Source organism: Gopherus evgoodei, chromosome 2 (genome assembly GCF_007399415.2).
Source record: "Gopherus evgoodei ecotype Sinaloan lineage chromosome 2, rGopEvg1_v1.p, whole genome shotgun sequence".
NCBI classification, from domain to species: domain Eukaryota; kingdom Metazoa; phylum Chordata; order Testudines; family Testudinidae; genus Gopherus; species Gopherus evgoodei.
Genome location: NC_044323.1, coordinates 38,034,472 through 38,055,510, shown reverse-complemented (window position 1 = coordinate 38,055,510; position 21,039 = coordinate 38,034,472). Strand labels below are relative to the sequence as shown.

Genomic DNA, 21,039 nt, shown 5'->3' with positions numbered 1-21,039 from the left:
AATATCATAGTTGGTAAATTTCATTTGACTGTAAGATGATACTTTTCTGAATGTTTTCAGTGCTGATTGTTTAGTAAAGTCCTAACAAGGGTTGGGAGATGGAATCTAATTTGATGGATTAGTTTAGCTAGATTTGGCCCTTTTGTATATTGTATTGTATACATAGTAGTTGCCATTAATAAGTAAACATTTACCAATAGGTACCATACCTTGGCATCTGAGACACTGCAGTATTTTCCTGTATATAAATAAATAACTGTCACTGTTAGCTCTCTGTGTGGAGTTTTCAGGTTATATGCAGATTGGAGACAGATTGATTGTCCCTCTTGGTAGCAGAACAGTGTTGGTGGTGGCAAACAAAGAGTCTTTGCTGCTTCAGTTTTGCTCACTCAGGCTCTTGGAAATGCTTCAGAAGCCTAGAGTTGTGACCTACACTTTGGACTCAATTCTTTCCTTGCTGATGAAATGAGTTGGGGGATGGTTTTATGGTCAATTTTATTCAAAGTTGTTTGTCCACCTTGTTACTCATGTTCACAGTGACCAAGATATTTTTTAATCTCATTTTGGCAAGGAGGTTTTGGCTTTTCATTTTGGATGTGGACCTGCCTATTGTTGTTAATTTTGTAGAAGGGAAGGATGTGACTAGGGTGTGACCTGGGATTTAGAAGATAAATTTCCTACCCTGCGACAGACATCCTGTATAAGTACAGGTAGGCCACTTAATCTCTCTCTGTCTCAGTTCTCCATCTGTAACATGGGGATAATAGTACTTCCCTAGACTGCATTAAAGTCTTAGATGCCACAGCAATGGGCCCATATAAGCACCTGCTATAGATAAATGCCCCTTGTCACCTCCAGACTGGATTATTACAATGGAAAATTAATGGCGCTAGCTCTTAAAACCACTTGGAAACCTCACGTAGTGTCGAATGTGTAGGAGTTCCTACTTAGCTGTGTCTCTCACAGGGGACAATGCTGTGTTTGTCATCCACTCTAACTTTGAATTCGTTTCTGGATGTTACACAAGATGTTAGTTTTGATTTATAAAAATTGTGTCTTGTTTGACTTTGGAACAGATTTGCCCTCTTGGTGCAATAGCACACCACTCTGATCTTCAGGGTATGCGGCAAGACTTACATTTTTCCCCCGGTTCTCAAAGAGGAGGCAAGGTTAAGCTCAATAGGAAGGTTAAAATCCTGTGTCTTGAATGCTGTGTCATCAATTACACCTGTGTAGAGTGGATGTCAGAGACTGTCATTTTGATTTGGTAACATTTTACAGTCATTTTGCACTCATTTTGTATAGTTGTAAATATTAATAAAAAGGGCCAGGCAATCTGATACCACCACATTTGCTCCAAAGAGAAACTTCAGAATCAGAACACACATCTAAACACACTTAAAAACTGCCTTCTCTAAAGAAGGAAACTCCACCAGAGAAGTAAATCGCATCATGGAAAAGGCCACCCAAATACCACAGGAGAACCTGCTTCAATACAGAAGAAAAACTCACGGACCTCAGACCCCTGATTGCCACCTTCCACCCCAGACTGGAACCCAGGAGGTCATCTAGTCCCTGCTCAAAGCAGGACCAACACCAAATAAATCATCCCAGCAAGGGCTTTGTCAAACCAGGCCTTAAAAACCTCTAAGGATGGAGATTTCACCACCTCCCTAGGCAACCCATTCCAATGCTTCACCACCCTCCTAGTGAAATAGTGTTTCCTAATATTCAACCTAGACCTCCCCCATCGCAACTTGAGACCATTGCTTCTTGTTCTGTCATCTGCCACCACTGAGAACAGCCGAGCTCCATCCTCTTTGGAAACCCCCTTCAGGTAGTTGAAGGCTGCCATCAAATCCCCCTCACTCTTCTCTTCCACAGACTAAATACCCTCAGTTCCCTTAGCCTCTCCTCATAAGTCCTGTGGGGATCCTCAAACAATTACAATCTATATTTGATGGGGACCACATCCTGAAAGAAATAATTGCTGAACGCCCTCTTCTGGCCATCAGACAACCCCCCAGTCTTTCCCAGCTCATCATCAGAAGCAAGGTCCACACAGACAAAGACTTATGAACTCAAAGCAGCACCAGACCCTATCAGTATCCACTGCTATGATGATCAATACCCCCCAACACCTCTTTCAAGATTCACGGGTCCTACAGCTGCTTTTCACAACATGTAGTATACCTTATCCAGTGCACTAAATACTCCAACAGCATCTATGTGGGTGAAACCAGACAATTACTGTGTTCTTGAATGTACTCACGCAGAAAAAATTATAAAAGAGAAAAACATCACATTACCTGTGGGCAGATCTTTCAGTACTTTTCCTCAAAGGAAATCTGCTTAGCATCTTCTAAAGGTGAGCTGGGGAGCTTAAATTTATAACTCCGCTAGACACCAGAAACCATGGACTGAACAGGGACACTGATTTTATGTCTCATTATAGCAATTTGTAACATACCACACTGCCTGCTACTCCTAATTGCCCACTTCAAAACACTTTGTACATAACAATCTAACTCCCAGTTGCCCATTTCATTTCAAGTGACTACCTCCAACATGCATTACCTCTTCTGCTGGACAAACTGTCCCATCTTGTATTTAGCTAAGACACTCTGCTTCTTTTCCTAGGCCTGACGAAGAGCTCCGTGTATCCTGAAAGCTTGTACCTTCTACCAGCAGAAAGTTGGTCCAATAAAAGATATTACTTCACCTACCTTGTCACTCTCATAACCTGGAAGCAACATGGCTACAAAACATGCAAAGTACAAAAGTTAGACATGTGGCAAAAAAAGTTGGCCAATAATACTGAGAGACTGAGAGTCAACTAATCTATAAGGATTCAAGATTAAAAATAATTCTGACTATATGCTTCAGGGTACTGGGAGTGGAGTGGAAACTAAAGCACTTTATCTGAAGCTTTCACGTCTCCCTCCTATTTATTCAAACCATCTGAGATTTCCTTTTTCATATCCTTCTTTCCATCATCCTGGCCCACTACAGGCCTTCTGACCCCATAAATACTGTGATGTTGTATTGAAGCAAGGTCTCAGGTCTGGCTTAACAGGCTTCTAGAGAGCTGTGCTATTAAAATCTTGCACATTCTGTGAACTCTCTGGTCAGGTGTACTCCAGAGGTATTGCACTGCTTACCTTCAAAGCCCAAGGAAGCTCTGAACTCACGTGTTGAAAACAGCAGCTAGCCCAGCAGAGATTGTTAGCACTATTGACACTCCAAAATGTGTTCCAGGAAAATCAATAGGTAATTTGGATTTGGAAAGAGGGAGCTATCTACCCCAAAATTTTCAAAACTAAATATTTTAAGTTCTCTATGAAATATGGGCTTGGGTTTAGTCTCATTCTTTTTTTCTCTGAACTTGTTTATCGATCCCTAAATAAGTATTTTTATCATCCCCTTTTCTAGTGTATCTTTCTGATATTCCTTTTCCATTATAATATCAGAACTGATTTACAAGAATGTAAATATACTTTGTAAAAGTCTTCGCTGATTTTACAGATCCAGACTAACATAGCTACCCCTCTGATACTTGACAGTATGCTTTACATAAGCCAAAGGCTTTTGTGTATTATAAATTCCTTTGAGGAAAGAAACTAGAAAGATTTTCAAGTAAGCTGAATGTTTATTTAACATTTTAGTTTGTTCACGGTGTACACCAGGGTTTCTCAAACAGGGGTCGCTGCCTGTGTAGGGAAAGCCCCTGGCAGGCTGGGCCAGTGTGTTTTCCTGCCTTGGCCACAGGTCCGACTGATCACGGCTTCCACTGGCCGCGGATCACTGCTCTGCGCCAATGGGAGCTGCTGGAAGTGGCGCAGGCCGAGGGACTTACTCCTGTTTAAGAAACCCTAGTGTACACATTTTCTCTTTGAATGCTGCTTTGCTAATACTTAATGTTATTCAGCATGCAGAACCTCACTGAAAGTGTATTATATTGTCTAACTAATGCAGTTTACATTAATTAATATTTTACTGGTAGTTCTAATGTTTAGGACACGCCGACGAAGTGGGTATTCACCCACGAAAGCTCATGCTCCAATACATCTGTTAGTCTATAAGGTGCCACAGGACTCTTTGCTGCTTTTATAGATCCAGACTAACACAGCTACCCCTCTGACACTGAAGTGAGAATTCAGTTTTGTCAGTAGAGGATATTAATAAACAATCTGCAGGGGAATGTGCTTAGGTATTGTGACAGACCCAGACCAGTGGGGTACAGGAGTCTGGTAGAGGGCAAATATACTGGTCACTGGATGAGTAGTTTTCTGTTCCCTGAGTGACCAGAACAGGGGTTGCACTAGAATAATCAGGAACCTGCTAGAACAAATTAAGGCAGACAGGCTGATTAGAACACCTGCAGCCAATCAAGGCAGGCTAATCAGGGCACCTGGGTTTAAAAAGGAGCTCACTTCAGTTTGTGGTGTGCATGTGAGGAGCTTGGAGCAAGAGGTGCAAGGAGCTGAGAGGGTGTGGGTGTGCGTGTGCTGCTGGAGGACTAAGGAGTACAAGTGTTATCAGACACCAGGAGGAAGGTCCTGTGGTGAGGAGGCCATGGGGAAATAGCCCAGGGAGTTGTAGCTGTCATCAAGCTGTTACAGGAGGCACTATAGACAGCTTCAATCCACAGGGCCCTGGGCTGGAACCCAGAGTAGAGGGTGGGCCTGGGTTCCCCCCAAACCTCCCAACTCCTGATCAGACACAGGAGGAGTTGACCCAGACCGTGGGTTCCATCAGAGAGGAAGATCACTGAGGTGAGCAAATCTGCCAATAAGCGCAGGACCCACCACGGTAGAGGAGGAACTTTTTGTCACAGTATGTTTTAATCGTGACTGCCCTCTGCTTCTATAGTAAATTTCAGAGAAGATCAGTTTTTAAGAGCTTTACAGTTTATTAAAGAAAATAGCTTTTTAATCCAGTCTTCTGTTGGAAGTACTTAAAGCTAATTTTCCTTAGGCCAGGTCTGCACTACAGAGTTGAGTAGACATAAGGCAGCTTACATCGACCTAACTTTAAGTGTCTGTGCTACGGCATTGCTCCCCTGATTTAAGTCCCCCACTACACTGACATAACTTCACTTCCACAAGAGGTGTGACGCTTAGGTGGATGTAGTTAGCCAAGGCAGTGTCTGTATACTGCGTTACTTACATTGCCTGTCAGCTCCGCATCCTGCCTGGCACTGAGAGGCCAGACTCTCAGCTCACTACAGATCTCCCAGTTGGAGCCCATGGCTGATGGCTCTCAGTGCCTGGCAGCTGGTAGCTCCGTACCAAGCTGAGAACCTGGGTCTCAGCCCCACCCCTCTATCCCTCTTAAGTCGATGCAAGTGCTTCTGGTGAGGACATGCACCACCAGCAGAAGGAGGGTAGTGTGGTCATGAAAAAACAAAGTACAGTAAAAACTCAGAAATAAGAACACCAGAGTTACGGACTGACTGGTCAACCGCACACCATGAGAAACTGAAAGTAACCAATCAGGCAGAAGCAGAGACCCCTTCCCCCCTCAAAAAGAGCAAATATTATACTGTGCCTGTATTGCATCTTAAAAGTAGGCAGATCTGGGCTGCTTGTCCCCATGTTCATGTATGGGGCAGCCACTTACAGCTAGGAGGTAAAGATGCTAGGGCTGCCAGCCCAAGAGAACCAGATGTAGCCAGCAGCGCAGGAGCAGTGCTGGTGTCTGCACCACTTTCACCCTCCCTTCCTGCCCACCCTCGCACCCCGGGAGGGGGATGCACTGTTTTCACCCTCCTTCCCGCCGGCCAGGAGCGGGACATGCTGTTTTCACTCAAACATATATATACACACACACACACACACACACACACACACACACACACCTACACCTGGAAGGGAAACAAGTTTGCAAACTCAATCCCACCCAGGGAAAAAAGCAGCCTGCAAGGAAGCTGTGGAAGGAGCTCAGCTGCTGCTGGAGCCTGGCCTGGAGCATCAGCTGCTGAATCTGGAGCCCGAACTGTGCTTTGTTCAGAGTTATGAACATTTCAGAGTTACAGACAACCTCCATTCCCAAGGTGTCCATAATTCTGAGGTTCTACTGTAATCAATGTGGTAGCTTTAAGCCAACCTAACATAGGTTGACTTAATTGTGTAATGTAGACAAGGCCTTAGTATAACATTTACTGTTTCTATTTTTTGGTGTGATTAATGCGTGGCCAATGCAAATTAAACAGAGGTGTCAATGGCTCTCAGAATGTTTGAGCACATTTTTCTAAATTTCATTGACATGAAGTCTGTCTCTTTTTAGATAGCAATGGTACTTCCTTCCTGTAACTATCCAGAAACCATTATAAAAGTTGAAACACTTGCTGAAATTGCAGAATATCTAAAGCCAGAAAATAGTTCTGAGAGAGACGTGCGGTCAAGTTCCTCTCTCTTCTGAGAGGGGATAGTGGTTAATAGAGATGTATAATGCTGGCATTTAGATTAAATGGATGCTCTTGCTGTTTATGCTGGAAAATATTTTGTTTTAAGTAGCAAAGTTTAAAAACTCACTGTTGCTTCATAAAAAATCAGAAAAATATTCACTTTGAAAACAGTTCTGCTTACATAATGGGTGAGGGTGTTGTTTTGTTTTTGTATTCCTCTTATATTACTCTGGATATTCACATGGAAATGAGATCTTAATTTTTAAAATTTTATCTGTTTCTCTGTCTCACTTCTCATTTAAAAATATTATACCTTGTTTGTGGTTTGACAGCACAGTTGGCTGATGTGAAAATGATTAAGATGTCACATAAACTGTTTATGATTTTAGGTGAATACAGTTTAGACAAGACCATAGGAGCTAAGATCTGGTTTTCAAGTAAATATTTTTGGTGATATAAATCAAAGAAGAAATATTTAGAGTAAGATAAATAGGCAAAAATGGCTCTAAATAGAATATATTCCAAAGTTTTAAATGATAAATCAGCTTCTCTTTAAAACAATATTAGGGGTGAGAGTGATGCATATCCTCAAAATATAATAAAATACACAATTACTAATAATTCCAGTAGTAATTGGGAACAATATCACAACTGGAGAAAAATGTGCCCTCTTCACTGATGAGTTTCACTTTACACGATTTGGTAGGAAGAATAATTCGTTAATGTCTGTACAGAGGTTTGAAGAGGAAAAGCACTATATAAAACATTATGTATTACTAATTATTATTCTAGACCATACTGTGGGTCTTATATTTGACATAGAATTGGATTTTGGGAACGTGATAGTTATACCGTTCTCACCACCTTCTTCAGAGTAAGCTCAGAGCATCGTGTAACTTTCTGGCGGGGAGGAGGGGCAGGCAAATAATCTATTTCACTGGTCTGGCCTTAGAGAAAGATGAACCCAAACAAGACTGCAGAACTGTCCAGTGAAAAATACTGCCCGCTTTATTATTGTCAATGGCTTTTTGCAACTGATACAGTGCTCTCTAGAATCTAGATCTCTCCTTTTGCAGTATTGTCTGCATAGGTCATCATGGCATACAGACATCCTAGGAAGGATATTGGTATTGGAAAAGTTATTCCCAAACTGGTCACTTGTAGAAGAGAGAATTTTGTGTTGGCCATGATGGATGCTAAAATAGGCTTTTAGGGTTTGTTTGTTTTTAAATGTGTCCTTCAAGTGTAGTCCCACAGTGCTCATGCCACCTTTCAGCCACCATTCTCACAGCCGCTAGCTGACATAGTTTTTAGCTACTATTATATACACAGTACCTTCCCTGCTCTCCCAAGGGGGGATGCAGGGCAATTGAAGGTGGTTATACTACCTGTATATGACTACAGTTCTCAATGTTCCTGTTCATCTAGGGTGACCAGATCATAAGAGTGAAATATCAGGACACATTGGGTGAGCAGGGGAGTGGGGGGGACAGACAGCCCCAACTGCAACCAGAGGCACACTGGTCCCGCTGGCCTTGTGTTACCAACATACCCCTTCCTCTTGGGGGTGGGCCCATGCTGCGCCACACAGCTCCCTTGCCCAGCGCCCCCGGATCCACTATGCCCAGAGCCCCCCTACAACCTTTCCACCACAAATGCACAGTGCTGTGCACACACACCCCGACCAGTGCCCCCCTGCTCACAGCCCCACCACAGCTGCCCAGCACCCCACACAGAACCCCCCACTTGCTAGTTTCCCAATACACACAGATTTCCCCTCCCTCCCAGTACCCTTCCCCACATCCCCACCACCACAGCTACACATTCCCCCACACAGACCTGCACAGCCCAGTGCCCTGACACACACACATCTCCCCCACTGCCCAGCACGCCCCAACAGGCCCCCACTGTCTAGCACCCCAAAACACACAAACCTCCCTCACAGCCCAGCGCCCTCCACACCCTCACAGCCCAGCGCCCTCCACACCTCCCAGACACTCACTCCATCACACCCTGCCACCTTCCCTGGCCGCACTCACCAGCCCTGCTGTGACGTCTCTGAATCCTAGGGTGAGAGCAGCCAGGGGAGTCTCCAGACTCTCTACATGCTGCGCCCACAAACGTGAGCTCCGTGGCTCCCATTAGCACGGAAAAGCGCCAGTAGGAGCTGCCGGAGCCATGGAGCAGGGCTTGCATGTGCCAACACCATGCAGAGCCCCCCCACCCTAAGAGCCAGAGGGACCTGCCAGGGGGTGAGGTGGGGAGTGCCAGCGGTGCTCACCTGGGGTGGCTCCCGTCCCGGGAAGCATCTGGCAGGTTGGTCTCTCTGGCTCCTAGGGTTGCGGGTTGGAGCAGGTCGGGTTGGGGGAGCGGAGGGCTCTCTGCCTGCTCCCAGCGCCTGCAAGCCCCGCCCCTGCAGCATGCGGCACTCCTGGCAGCGGGTGGGCAGGAAGCAGTGAGCGGCGGTACCGCAGCTGCAGTCCGGACAATCCCTGATATCGGGAGAAAGGGTGTTCCGACATATGTTAGGTCAGGATGCAGGACAAGTCCCCTAAAATCAGGACTGTCCCGATAATATTGGGATGTCTGGTCACCCTACGTTCATCATTTATTGGACATCTAATGGGTTTGTCTGTTGGATTTTTACTAACAAGGCATATTCAGAGATCCTATTATTATCTGGTATTTTGCTCAGAAGATGTTTAATATATATAAGATGTTATTGATAGGAATAGTTTACAAACAGAATGAAATAGTCTGCCCTGTAACATAGGTCTTACTCTCCCTCAGAGGAAAAGTATATTGTGTGCATATGCATATTTAATGAAGAGGATGTTTTCGTTGGGCTAATTGTGATATGAATTACCAGTCTACTTCAACTGGACCATTGTTTTGTAACATTAATCGTTTAACATAGGCTATATTTCACTCTGAAGAATTGGCCTAACTGACTTACTGTATTTAACTTCATTTCTTTGTGAGAATGCTCTTCCTAATCCTAAAACCTCATTCAAAGCCCTCTGTTTAAAAGCAATCGTTCAATTAGACTCTGTCACAGGGCAGGGTTTCTTCCCATCTTCCAAACATACACTGCCTTGCCCAGCCTCCTTCAGACCAGGTTATTTTTCAAACAGCTCCCTTCTCCTTCTGAAACACCTGCCCCAGAGCTGGTGCTAGGCATAAGCAGATTAAGCAATTGCTTAGGGCTCCGAGCAGCTCAAGGCTCAATAAAAGCTATTCACTTTTTATTATAAAAACTTGCCTGTTTTAGTCTCGGGAGGAGGATATTCCTGATTCATTTCACGTAACCCAAGCATTCCAGAAACCATTTCCCAGGACAGATAAATTCATTGGCAGCACAGAGGGTTCCCCAAGTCCCACAGGAACAAACCCTTAATCCCAGTCCTTCTCAGTCCTGTACAGTGGGGCCAGGGACACATACTCGATCTCACCAGACACAGTCAATATAAATGGCATCTTCTCTGACCCTTATTATTGTATTTTTCCTGTAGCTGCTCCAGCTCTCCTTTCAGCTGTCTCATCTCATAGGCCATATCTATACTACAAAGTTAAGTGGACTTTATGTAAGTCGACATTGAGCCTCTGATTTAAGCAAGTCGATCTTGCATGTCCACATTATGCTCATTGTGTTGGCGGAATGCATCCTCACTAGCAGGGCTTGCATCGACATAATAACACTTCACATGCCACTGTTGTAGCCGGCATTGTAAGGTATTTTTGTGCCAAATATGCTAAACATTTGCATACCCCGTCATGCTTCAGCCACCATTCCAGAGGACATACTTTCATGCTGATGACATGTTCTTCTCTATAACTATCCAAAGCAGTGAGGGCCGACACATGTTCATTTTCATCATCTGAGTCAGATGCCACCAGCAGAATGCTGATTTTCTTTTTTGGTGGTTCAGGTTCTGTAGCTTCCGCTCTTTGGAGTGTTGCTCTTCTCAGATTTTGGAAGGCACTTCAGATTCTTAAATCTTGGGTCGAGTGCTCTAGCTATCTTTAGAAATCTCACATTGATACTCCTTTACATTTTGTCAAATCTACAGTGAAAGTTTTCTTAAATCGAACATGTACTGGGTCAGCATACGAGACTGCCATAACACGAAATATATGGCAGAATGCAAGTATAAGCACAGAGAAGGAGACATACAATTCTCCGCCAAGGAATTCAGTCACAAATTTTATTAACACATTATTTTTGTAATAAGCATTACATTCGTAGGTTGCACTTTCACAGTTAAGAAATTGCACTACAGTACTTGTCTGATGGGAATTGAAAAATACTATTTCTTTTGCTTATCTTTTTTTACAGTGCAAATGTTTGTAATCAAAAATAATATTAGGTGAGCACTGTACACTTTGTATTCTGAGTTATAATTGAAATCAATGTTTTTGAAAATGTAGAAAAACACCCAACAATATTTATAATAAATATCAATTGGTATTCTATTATTGTTTAGCAGCGTGATTGAAACTGCTATTAATCGTGATTAATTTTTAAAGCGAGTTAATTTGTTTTGAGTTAATCGCTTGAGTTAACTATGATTAATTGACAGTCCTAATTCCCCTGATAGCCCTACACAGTACTGCTATAACTGCAGCCTCCATAGTTGTGCCCTTCTCATAGACACTGCTCCTTTGAGGCCCTGCCTGGGTCCCTGCTGCACATTGATCAGCCCAAGGCCCTACCTGGGTCCCCGCTATACAGTGTTTTACCTTTGCCACCACTTCCGCTCCCCAGTACCCTCCTTCAGGGGAATTATTTCCCTCACTCCTCAAGGCTCTCCACCTCCACAGCTACCATCTTTCCCAAGTTCCCTCTTCAAAGGGCAGAACCACCTGATGTGTCCCATTTTCGCACACCTGAAACACTCAGGCCTCTTCTTACCCCTCCTGGTCCAAACCTCCCAGTAGTCACACCACTACCTGGGGCAGGGGCATGTGCAGGAATTTAAATCTGACCCCTTTTGGAGGGGCACGTTTGTAGTCCCCTCCAAGAGCTGGCTCCCCCACATACCCTAGGAAGAGCTCGCTTTTCCATCCCCCACCCCCCTCCTGCCCCAGCCCCAGTCCTGGCCCTGGTAGGAACTGGCTCTCTCTCCACCCCGGCCACGGGAGGAGATCGTTCTTCTCCTCCTCCCCTCCACTGCCCGAACCCTGGCCTGTGGAGGAGCTCGCTCTTCCCTACCCCCTGCCCCAGCCCCAGCCCTGGTAAGAGCTGGTTCTCCCGCCACTCCTGCCCCAGGAGGAGCTCGCTTTTCTCCCCACCCTCGGCCCCCGAAGCAGCTCATTCTTCCTTGGCCCTGGGGCTGGAGAAGTTCTGTGCCCCCAACAATTATAGGGGAGGCCGTGTAGCTGCTTCACCCTCCCCCTTTTACACACCTGTGACTGGGGCACCCAAATCTTCAGTGTCAGTCTACATTCCTACAGTATGCATTCTTAGTGGGGCAGTATCTTATAATGTTCTTACCTGCCCCCCCACAACAAAACATACACCTCCTGAGAACCCTATCATCCTTGCCCCTTCTTGAACTGGAGTAACCCGCACTGGGTTCCATGCTGGGTCTCCCCCATTTCTATGGTGCTACCCTGTGACGGACTCAATATGAAAGCATTATTGGAAAACATTAAATTAGATTTCTGATCCGGTTTATTGGTTCTGAGCTTTAGGATCTTGGATTGTTGGCCCTTGCTATGTGTTAGAGATTGGTTCCATGTTTAACATCTCATTAGAATAAGCATACAAAAGCCAAAATCTTCAGGGAATTTGGCAAAATCTGTCAAAATATTTCTCTTCAAATCTTTGTGCAGACAGCTCTATTTCTATTTTCCAGATTACATGGCTCCAACCTCCTATTTTCATAACCAATATCACCATTACACACAAAATGAGACATTCACAATTTTTATTTTATGGGAACACTTGAAATCATTCACATCTCAGGCTACCAGTTTTGTGGGCACAGTTAGATAGTTACACACACACACAAACTTGAACTGCACCTGTAGTTTTTTGTGACCATGAAACTCTGGTTACTTAGCTCATCTACTCTGACCCCTCTGTATCTTGCAGATCTTATTCACTGCATCTTCCCCCAGCAATGTCTTATTTAACCTCGTCTTGAATAGCTAAATGGATGATGCCTTTTATGGTCTCTTTTCCTCCAGTTTAAGAATATTTCTTTCATACACAACATAAGATTTTCCTTCTTTGTCCCACAGTCTTCTGAGGCTGTGATTAATTCCCTTCTTTCATTTATACTCTCACTTTGAAGGAGTTTTCTAGACTCTGATTATATCCCCTTTGAATGTTATATTTTGGAGACTATGAAAATATGGTTCTTTCAGACTCTTTTCATATATACTGTCCTCCAATGCTTGTACTAACCTGAATCTATTCTTACATTTTTCTGTATCTTTCCCAAACTGTGGAGACAAGAACTACATAATATATTCCAGGAACAGTTGCACCAAAAAGTAAATGGAATGCCAGGATATAAAGATTCTTACGAAGGATACATATGTCATCTGGATGAGTTTGCTATGCTGATCAATATTTAATAGTAGATATTAAGTTCAGATAATTAAGCCATCAAGTTAACCCTCTCATTAAAATGAACATGGAAGCTAATACTTTTCTCAGGCAGTATTGTTCCCAACTATTTGGCTGCAGACCCAGACAGTATTGTAGCAATTGTCATTGTCCAGTCTAGCTGAACACAAAAGGAAGGAAAGAAGTGTTTTGTTTTGTTTTAAAAAAGAAATAATTATGTGAATGTTGTTGAATAGGCTGTAAATCAAAGTAGGGTAAAATTAAAATTAAAATCTGTATTAAAACGTCGTTTAGGCACGCTGCATCCTTCTTATAGTATGTTTAAACTTCTATTTTATATCTGTTAAACACACACTATACACTCATTCTGGCAGTACTGTTATTTTTAGCCTTGAATTTCTTGATGTAAAAAATTAATATTTAATGCACATCAATCTATTTTCTCTTCCAGATTCCTGTTTCAGTGACACAGATAAGTTCAGCCAATCACCCAGTGAAAGTGGGACTGTCAGATGCATTTGTGGTGGTGCATAGGATCCAGCAAATTCCCAGTATGTAATAAAAGTGTGTATGATGTGAACTAGTGTGGAGGTAGGAAAGCAAATTTTGCATGGAGGTGGATTTAACTGAACAACAAATCACTTAGCTAATTTCAGTTTGTTAATTCAAATGCAATTTGATGTGATTTATAGATCCCACTGTGGCTTTCTGTTTTGTTATTTCTCTTGAACTGATAACTTAAGCACAATAAAATAATTAAAGAGTCAGACAAAGTAAAATAAATCAACCAACACAATTTTGTATTCCATTTAGGCTATTCCACCTTAGTTGCTGCAATATGTTTCTTTATTAGTAAATGGGAACAAATAATCTGTTCCTAAAATGCCTTTCTACCTAGGTGAAAGATAAAATCATCCTGTCAAAGTTGGATTTTTTTTTTCTGAAAACACATTCCACACTGTGAATGTCAGACCACCTTCCTTCCTTTCAGTGAGGGAAGGGAGAGAAGACACAGAACTTAACTAGTGTTTTGTGTTTGCATAATCTTTTCAGTTACACTGCTTTTTGCCTTTTTATTTTCTCTGAGGTTAAAGGTGTTATAAAAGCTTTGAAATACTCATCTTGCTTAAAATTAAGACTAGTCATCACTCCTTATTTTATCACTTGGTGTTCGTATACCTTGATCATAGCTCGCATCAGTTGCACCATTAAGGTGGAATTGCAGTGGCTATTTTGATTGCTTCCTTTCTACACCACCTACTGTACTCTTTACGTTGTGCTACTTTGACTTCTTCATTATAGGAGAGTACTGTTTTGTGAAGGGGGAAAATTCTTGGTAACTCTGTTGCTTACTAGCTTGCAGCTGCTGAGGGAAGTATTATTATTCAAGGGAAAGGCCAATTTGCAGTTGACTTTCTTGGAGTCAAATAGTACTTTCAACAGAACAAGTTTATATTAGTATGTGCCAGCAATATAATAGTATCATGACAGAACTGTTAAATAGTTTTGGCCTGTAGAGAGCCAATGTCAGCTGCTCTTTAAGTATGCATGTTCTTGCGTTCTTGTCTTTCAGAGGTGTTAAATCAACCATGGTTCCAGTCAATTACTGCAAAAGTGAAATAAAATATAGTTGTTTTAGTTTATTTGTTGGAACACAGAAAGAATATAAATTGCTGCTTGCTTTGTCCCTGAAGAAGGCACAGAGTTTCTATAGCTGTGTTATTAGTTCTTGTCTAATATTTTAGCTAGGACTTTGTATCAACTGGGTAAACAGGATGGGAAACTGTAAACTGGAATATGAATTTCACATAGGGACTTCTTTATAACACTTTTAGAAAAGAGCTTACAGTTCATAATTTGGCTTGATTTATATGTTAAATGTTCAGCAACCTCCATGTCATGCTCAAGAACTGGTTGACTTCATACTGTCAAGTTGGGGAAATGCCCTCAGTCTTCTTGTACTAATGCTTTTTCTCTTGATGCTTGAAAAGCTGCTGTTTCAACCTGCTCGCTAGGTTCCACTTCCATTTATGGCAATGGGACAAGGGCATGTTTCCTGTGGAATGATAATGAAAATTAAGTTCAATGCTACTTGAAGTGAACTTCCAGCGTAGCTAGCTAGTATACACTCATGGCAGATCAGTCCCAATAGTGACTTGGAAACAAAACATCATCCAGAGATGGATTTGGAATCTATTTCAACACTTCAAACCCGCTTTTGGTATACTATAGAAGGTAAATGAATTAGAATTTGGATAGATTGAGAGTGAGGTTCCTTGAACTGTCCACAATAAATGCTTATTCCAGAAAAATTAAGGCTTTGGCTTTGCATTGAATGTAACTGTCCAGAATCTGTTCTCAGGCGTACTGGTATAAATCCAGTATAACTGTAATGAAGTAAATAACATTCTCTAGCTTTACAGCCGTGTACAGTAACCGAGTGCTTTCTCACTGTAAGGAGCAAGCATTTTCCTTTCAGAGAGCAGCAGAGATGTAGCACATAATATGTGCAGTGTGTTTTTACATTGTTCAACCAGTTGAACTTCTCTTGACTGAGCAGAGCTCTCTTTAAATACACAACTAGGTGTTTGACCTTTTATGTACCTATAATCCTTGTTAGTCTTTGTTAAAAGGATTCACTTTCTCTATATATAGCATTTCTGGCATTTTCATCTATAGTGCAGGCTAATGGGTGTGAGAAATCTGAGGTGAACCTCACTTTACCAGGACCTTTATCGGACATATCATCAAAAATTTTCCAGATATTCTAACATCAGTGGATGCAAACTCAAAATGCCAAAAGTGAAATTTCTTTGACTTATTTCCAAAATTCTTCACTTGGGTCAGTTCATCTTCTGTTATACAAGAGGGTTTATTCTTTGGTGGCTTCTAAATGGTAGGAAGCAGCTGATTTACATTTGATCTTTTCAACTTGTGTCACCATTGTTCAGAACAAAATGTAACCATGGTATGTTGGCTATTATTAGGCACAGACAGATAATAAGCTTTTGTATTTAAAACAAAAAACCAGCACAATTGGCAATTCAGCTGGGAAAATGGCAGACAAAGTGGCACAATGATAAATTTTGTGATTCACTGTACTGATTTCTCCACACTGGATGTCTTATAGAACCACATCTGGTTTATTTGGGGCTTTTTTCATTGTTTTTTTCTACCTGCCTAAAAAAAAATTAAAACCAAAAGTATTTTTAGAGTTTCAATGGGATAATATTTAAAAAATGATTATGACTGAAGTACATAATGCAGTATTCCAGCAGGGACTGGCAATAAAGCTGTTGTCCTCTATTTACCTCAACATTTTTGAACTAGTTAAAAGGCTTAATAAGTCTGTTTTTCGGAGGTGCTGACCATCTTTATTTCCCACTGACTTTAACTGGAATTATGGGAACTCAGCATCTCTGTAAATCAGGCTCTACAACTTCAGGATACCAGCCTGCTTTTTATGGAAGAAAATTTAGAGCTAACAGCTGGATCTTTCAAACATTGGCCAAAAGAGAAAATAAATTTTGTAAATATTCATGAAACAACACACTTATTACAAAGTCAGGCAAAACTGCTTAATGTTGATGAATAAACATGCTTCCCTGAAAAATCTGATTTGGAGGCATTTCATTTTTGTTATGTTCAGTTATTTCCTCTAAAAAGCATTTAACCAAGACTGAAAAAGGATTGTTTATAGGAATTGGGAAGAAAACTGAAGGATTTTTGTTTTCTTCACAGAGAAGTCTTAGTGTTTAGACAGTTTATTTCAATTACTAGCACTCAGAGAGGGATAGCTCAGTGGTTTGAGTATTAGTTTGCTAAACACAGAGTTGTGAGTTCAATTCTTGAAGTGGCTACTGAGGGATCTGGGGCAAAAATCAGTTCTCGGTCCTGTTAGTGAAGGCAGAGGGCTGGACTCCATGATCCTTGAGGGTCCCTTCCAGTTCTAGAAGATAGGTATAATCTCCATTGTTGGAAGGCTATATCATATAGCTAGTAATAGTTTTCCTGTTAAATGTGGGATAAAGCTATGTACAATCCATTCAAAGTCTCATTGTCTAAGGGAAACCTCAGCAGGGGAAATGGGCATCAGAGCTTGTCAAGGTATGATTCCCCACTCTGAACCTTAGCGTCCAAAAGATGGGGTACCTGCATGAACCCCTCTAAGCTTAATCACTAGCTTAGAAATGATAGAGCTGCCACCATCCAAAAATATAGTGTTTTGGGACAATTTCTGGCCCCCAAACCCTTCCCTGGGGACCCCAAGACCCAAAACCCCTTGGGTCTCACAACAAAGGGAAATAAACCATTCCCCTCTTCTTTCTTCCTCCCAGATTCTCCCCTCCCTGGGTAACACTGGGAGATCCCTGTGACTCAACTCCTTGAATCTTAAAACAGAGAGGAAATTCACCTTCCCCCCCTTTTCTCCCCCTCCCAGACTCTCCCTGAGAGAGAGAGAGAGAGAGAGTGATCCTAACACAGAGAGAAATCAGGCTTTTCCTCCCCCCTTCTCTCCTTTCTCCCACTAATTCCCTGGTGAGTGCAGACCCCCTCCCCTTGAGTCTTAAACAAGGGAAAAAATCAATCAGGTTCTTAAAAAGAAAAGCTTTTAATAAAAGAAAGAAAAAAAAGTAAAAATTGTCTCTGTAAAATCAAGATGGAAAATGTTACAGGGTCTTTTAGCTTACAGACACTAGAGAGAATCCTCCCCCCAGCACAAATACAAGTTGCAGCAAACAGAGATACAATCCTTCCAGCAAAATACACATTTGCAAATAAAGAAAACAATTAAAAGACTAAACCGCCTTTCTAACTGGCACTTACTAAATTGAACAGAAGAGGCTGTATATACGTCTGGTCTCTCTTAGATCCAAGAGAGAACAACAAATAAACAAACATCGCAAAACAAAGACTTCCCTCCACCGAGATTTGAAAGTATCTTGTCTCCTGATTGGTCCTCTGGTCAGGTGTTCCAGGTTTACTGAGCTAGTTAACCCTTTACAGGTAAAGAGACATTAACCCTTAATCCTCTGTTTATGACAGAGCTGTCTGGATTTAATTCACTCATTGGTTTCTTATCAAACAAAACGTGAAAAGTGCTACATTTAGTGATGGGTCAAGCTTGGAATTCAGTTCTGATAGACATTCAAAGGTCTGGATATGCATGTGATTCTGGCAAGCGACTGTTTTGTCTGATGTTAACATAAGTGTCTGTCCTTCCACCCCCAAAGGCTTTGCAGTAGCAACTCTTTGTCTACGGCATGCATTTACCTGGAATGTTTCCTAGGATTTGCCCCATTGCTATTGCAAAGCAGTTTGAGGGTTTTGCAGGGGATGGGAGAGTGACTGGGATGTGGAATTTTGGTAGACCTGTTTGCTTTGCTAGATTTTTATTTTATTTTATTGTTCCTGTTGGTTGAATATGTTCCTAGCTAAATACTGTGCACAGTTGCTAGCGCACAACAACTGTTACATATCAGATGTGCCTGAGTTTGTGTGAGGTGTATATCCAGGACACTATAAGAGGGATGTGCCACTGGTAATAAGAGGGATGAGTCTGGGAGCGTCTCTGATCTGTCTATAGACAGGCTGAATGTTCTTTAAATTAAGTTTTCTCTCTTGCAAGCAAGCACTCTGTAAGTCTTAATACCTGTCTTCAGGTCTGCTATTGCTGTGATTGGCAATAGTTCTGATAGTATGGCTAATTCTACAGCTGCTCTCAGCAGGTCGTCTTTCCTTTTCTTTCTTCGTCATCCCTGCTATATCAGCTACCAACTCCTTGCACCTCTGTTGCCACCTTCTCTTCACTGGTCCTTATTCTTTTTTCTTCTCTGTCAGACCAGCCCTTTCTTTCTACTCCCAGGCCAGTCTGAGTCTTCTCTCTCTACTGCATTCCCTTTTCCTACTCTCAAGCTTTATTTCTACGCCTTGGTCTATCACCTCTGTCCTAAATTCCTTTTCTCTCTCTTTCTCTCCCTCTCTTTTTTCCAGGACACTCCTTTTTCAATACCTTTTTCCTATTTTTTTTAATAATTGTTTTTAAATTGCTCATGTAGAAAATAATGAAGAAATATTGTCTTCAACCTGACACTGTGTTCAACTCTAAAACACCGAACAAGTGTTCTGCTTGCTGAGCTCGCACTGCACTGAGAATCATGATCCATAATGAACAAAGTACAGTGTAAAATGATGTGAATGCTCAGTTTTCATACAACCTCACAGTGGGTTGCTACTCCATGCTGGTCTTTTTATTGGAAACAAAGGTTGGGATAACTCCTATAATGAAGACGCATAAATGGCTGGACTTTGTCCCACTGATAATTCACACTGGGCTCTGTTAAGGCAGGTTCAACTATTTTGCTGTGACAACCCAAGGTTTAAAAACACTGACATTCCTCTACAACACTGTGTATGCAAATAAAAATGGAAATTTAGCTATCAATTAACAACATTCCAGTTTCAGTGCAATTAGTGCCACTCAATATATGGTGGAACTGAGGCATGTATAATCAAGACACATCTCTGTATATTAAAACTGTGACAGATTTTACTCTGGTTTGTAAACAGCAGTGACGGCCCTGAAAGAACATTAGGGTTAAACTTCTGAAGTCTCCAAGAAGGGTGTCTGCTGGTTGTCTCTTGATATTCATCAGGTTAAGATGAAGCAGCTCCATTTAAAATGAAGGGCCTAATTCCCTGCTGCCTTGCATGCTATGTGGTTATTTACAGCTGTGCAAAGTGGCTGTAAAAGTTTAACATTCTGATCTTGCAGCATTTTACACCCACTTTGCACAGATGGAGATGACTACACAGGCCAAATCTCAGTCCCAATATGCCTCCCTGATTGCATGTCAAGGCTGAACCATGCCCCTGAGGATTCACTGGCTAATTAGAGGTGTGGCCAGAGCACTGCAATCTTCTGATCTCATAACAGCCCCTGGGGTAGCTGTTACCATGTGCCTGAAGTGAAAACAGCTCTAAAGTGGCTCTAACTTTTGTCAGGGGCCGACTTGGCTCCCAGCCCTCGCCAAGATTTGGCAATGTGGAGTGCTCCTAGTATAAAAAACCTTTGTTTCCCCAGCCCCAGATTCTGTGCTCAGCACAGCTCAGTTGGACCCACAAACTGGGTCAAGATGCAAGGAAGTAGAGAATACTGTCCTATTGAGTGTTTTTCCCCAACCAGCTAAACTACAGGTGGCAAACACTCAACTGTCTGTGTTGCTGGATGGCTTTTCTACATTACTCACAAAACAATTATTTGGAATTTAATTCATTGGCTCACTCATTGACAGATTATCTCATCTGTGTGTCCTCAACTGCTACCCTTTCACACCATGATTTTATAACTTGTTGAACTGAGGTGCAAATTCCTCCAACTGCTTGTGACTTTGCAGTGTTTTGAGTAACTTTTAGAGAATGTTAAAAATGACTTTTGTACAAAGAGGGACCCACATCTTGGTTGGAAGTTTAGGGCTTGTCTACACTTCCTCACAGTTCAGATTATGGGGGGTGAATAGCAGCGTACACCAAAGTGCTGCACTGTATCTGCCCTATTAGATGCTGAGGGCAAGAACTAAATTGCTCCTCATTTGTGTTAACATAGTTCTCCTCAAATAGGACTACGTTCATGCTAACGAGGAACCTTTTCATTCACACCTAATGTATTCGCATGAGGAAGCACTCTGCTATTCACACCCTGAGGTGCACTCTGCTATTCACACCCTGAATTCCCTGGGGCAGTTTAGACACAGCCTTAGACACATATACATAACCGTGCATTATAAGGAAGCAGCACTTCCCTAGTGTCAAACAGTAGATTCTTGTTTGTAGATTCATTAGTTAATGTTAGTAGTTTACAGACCTTTGAAGATGGAACGTGCTTGAAGTGCTGAGGGTGAATATTAATTTGAAATTAATCTTCAGACCATTCTGACTCTTTTGCATTGAGTAGGAGTTGGCTGCCAGTCATATGAGACTAGCAGCATGATCAACCCAAAATTCATACTCAGGGTCGCCCAGAGGATTCAGGGGGCCTGAGGCAAAGCAATTT

General features: G+C 42.1%; 1 protein-coding gene across 1 annotated transcript in view; it reads left to right on the top strand.

Annotated features, from left to right (window-relative positions):
* PLXDC2 (plexin domain containing 2) overlaps positions 1–21,039 on the top strand; it is a 419,584-nt gene that overhangs the window by 302,755 nt on the left and 95,790 nt on the right. The window contains 1 exon segment of the mRNA XM_030550413.1: positions 13,438–13,537. Coding sequence (XP_030406273.1) covers positions 13,438–13,537 — 100 coding nt within the window.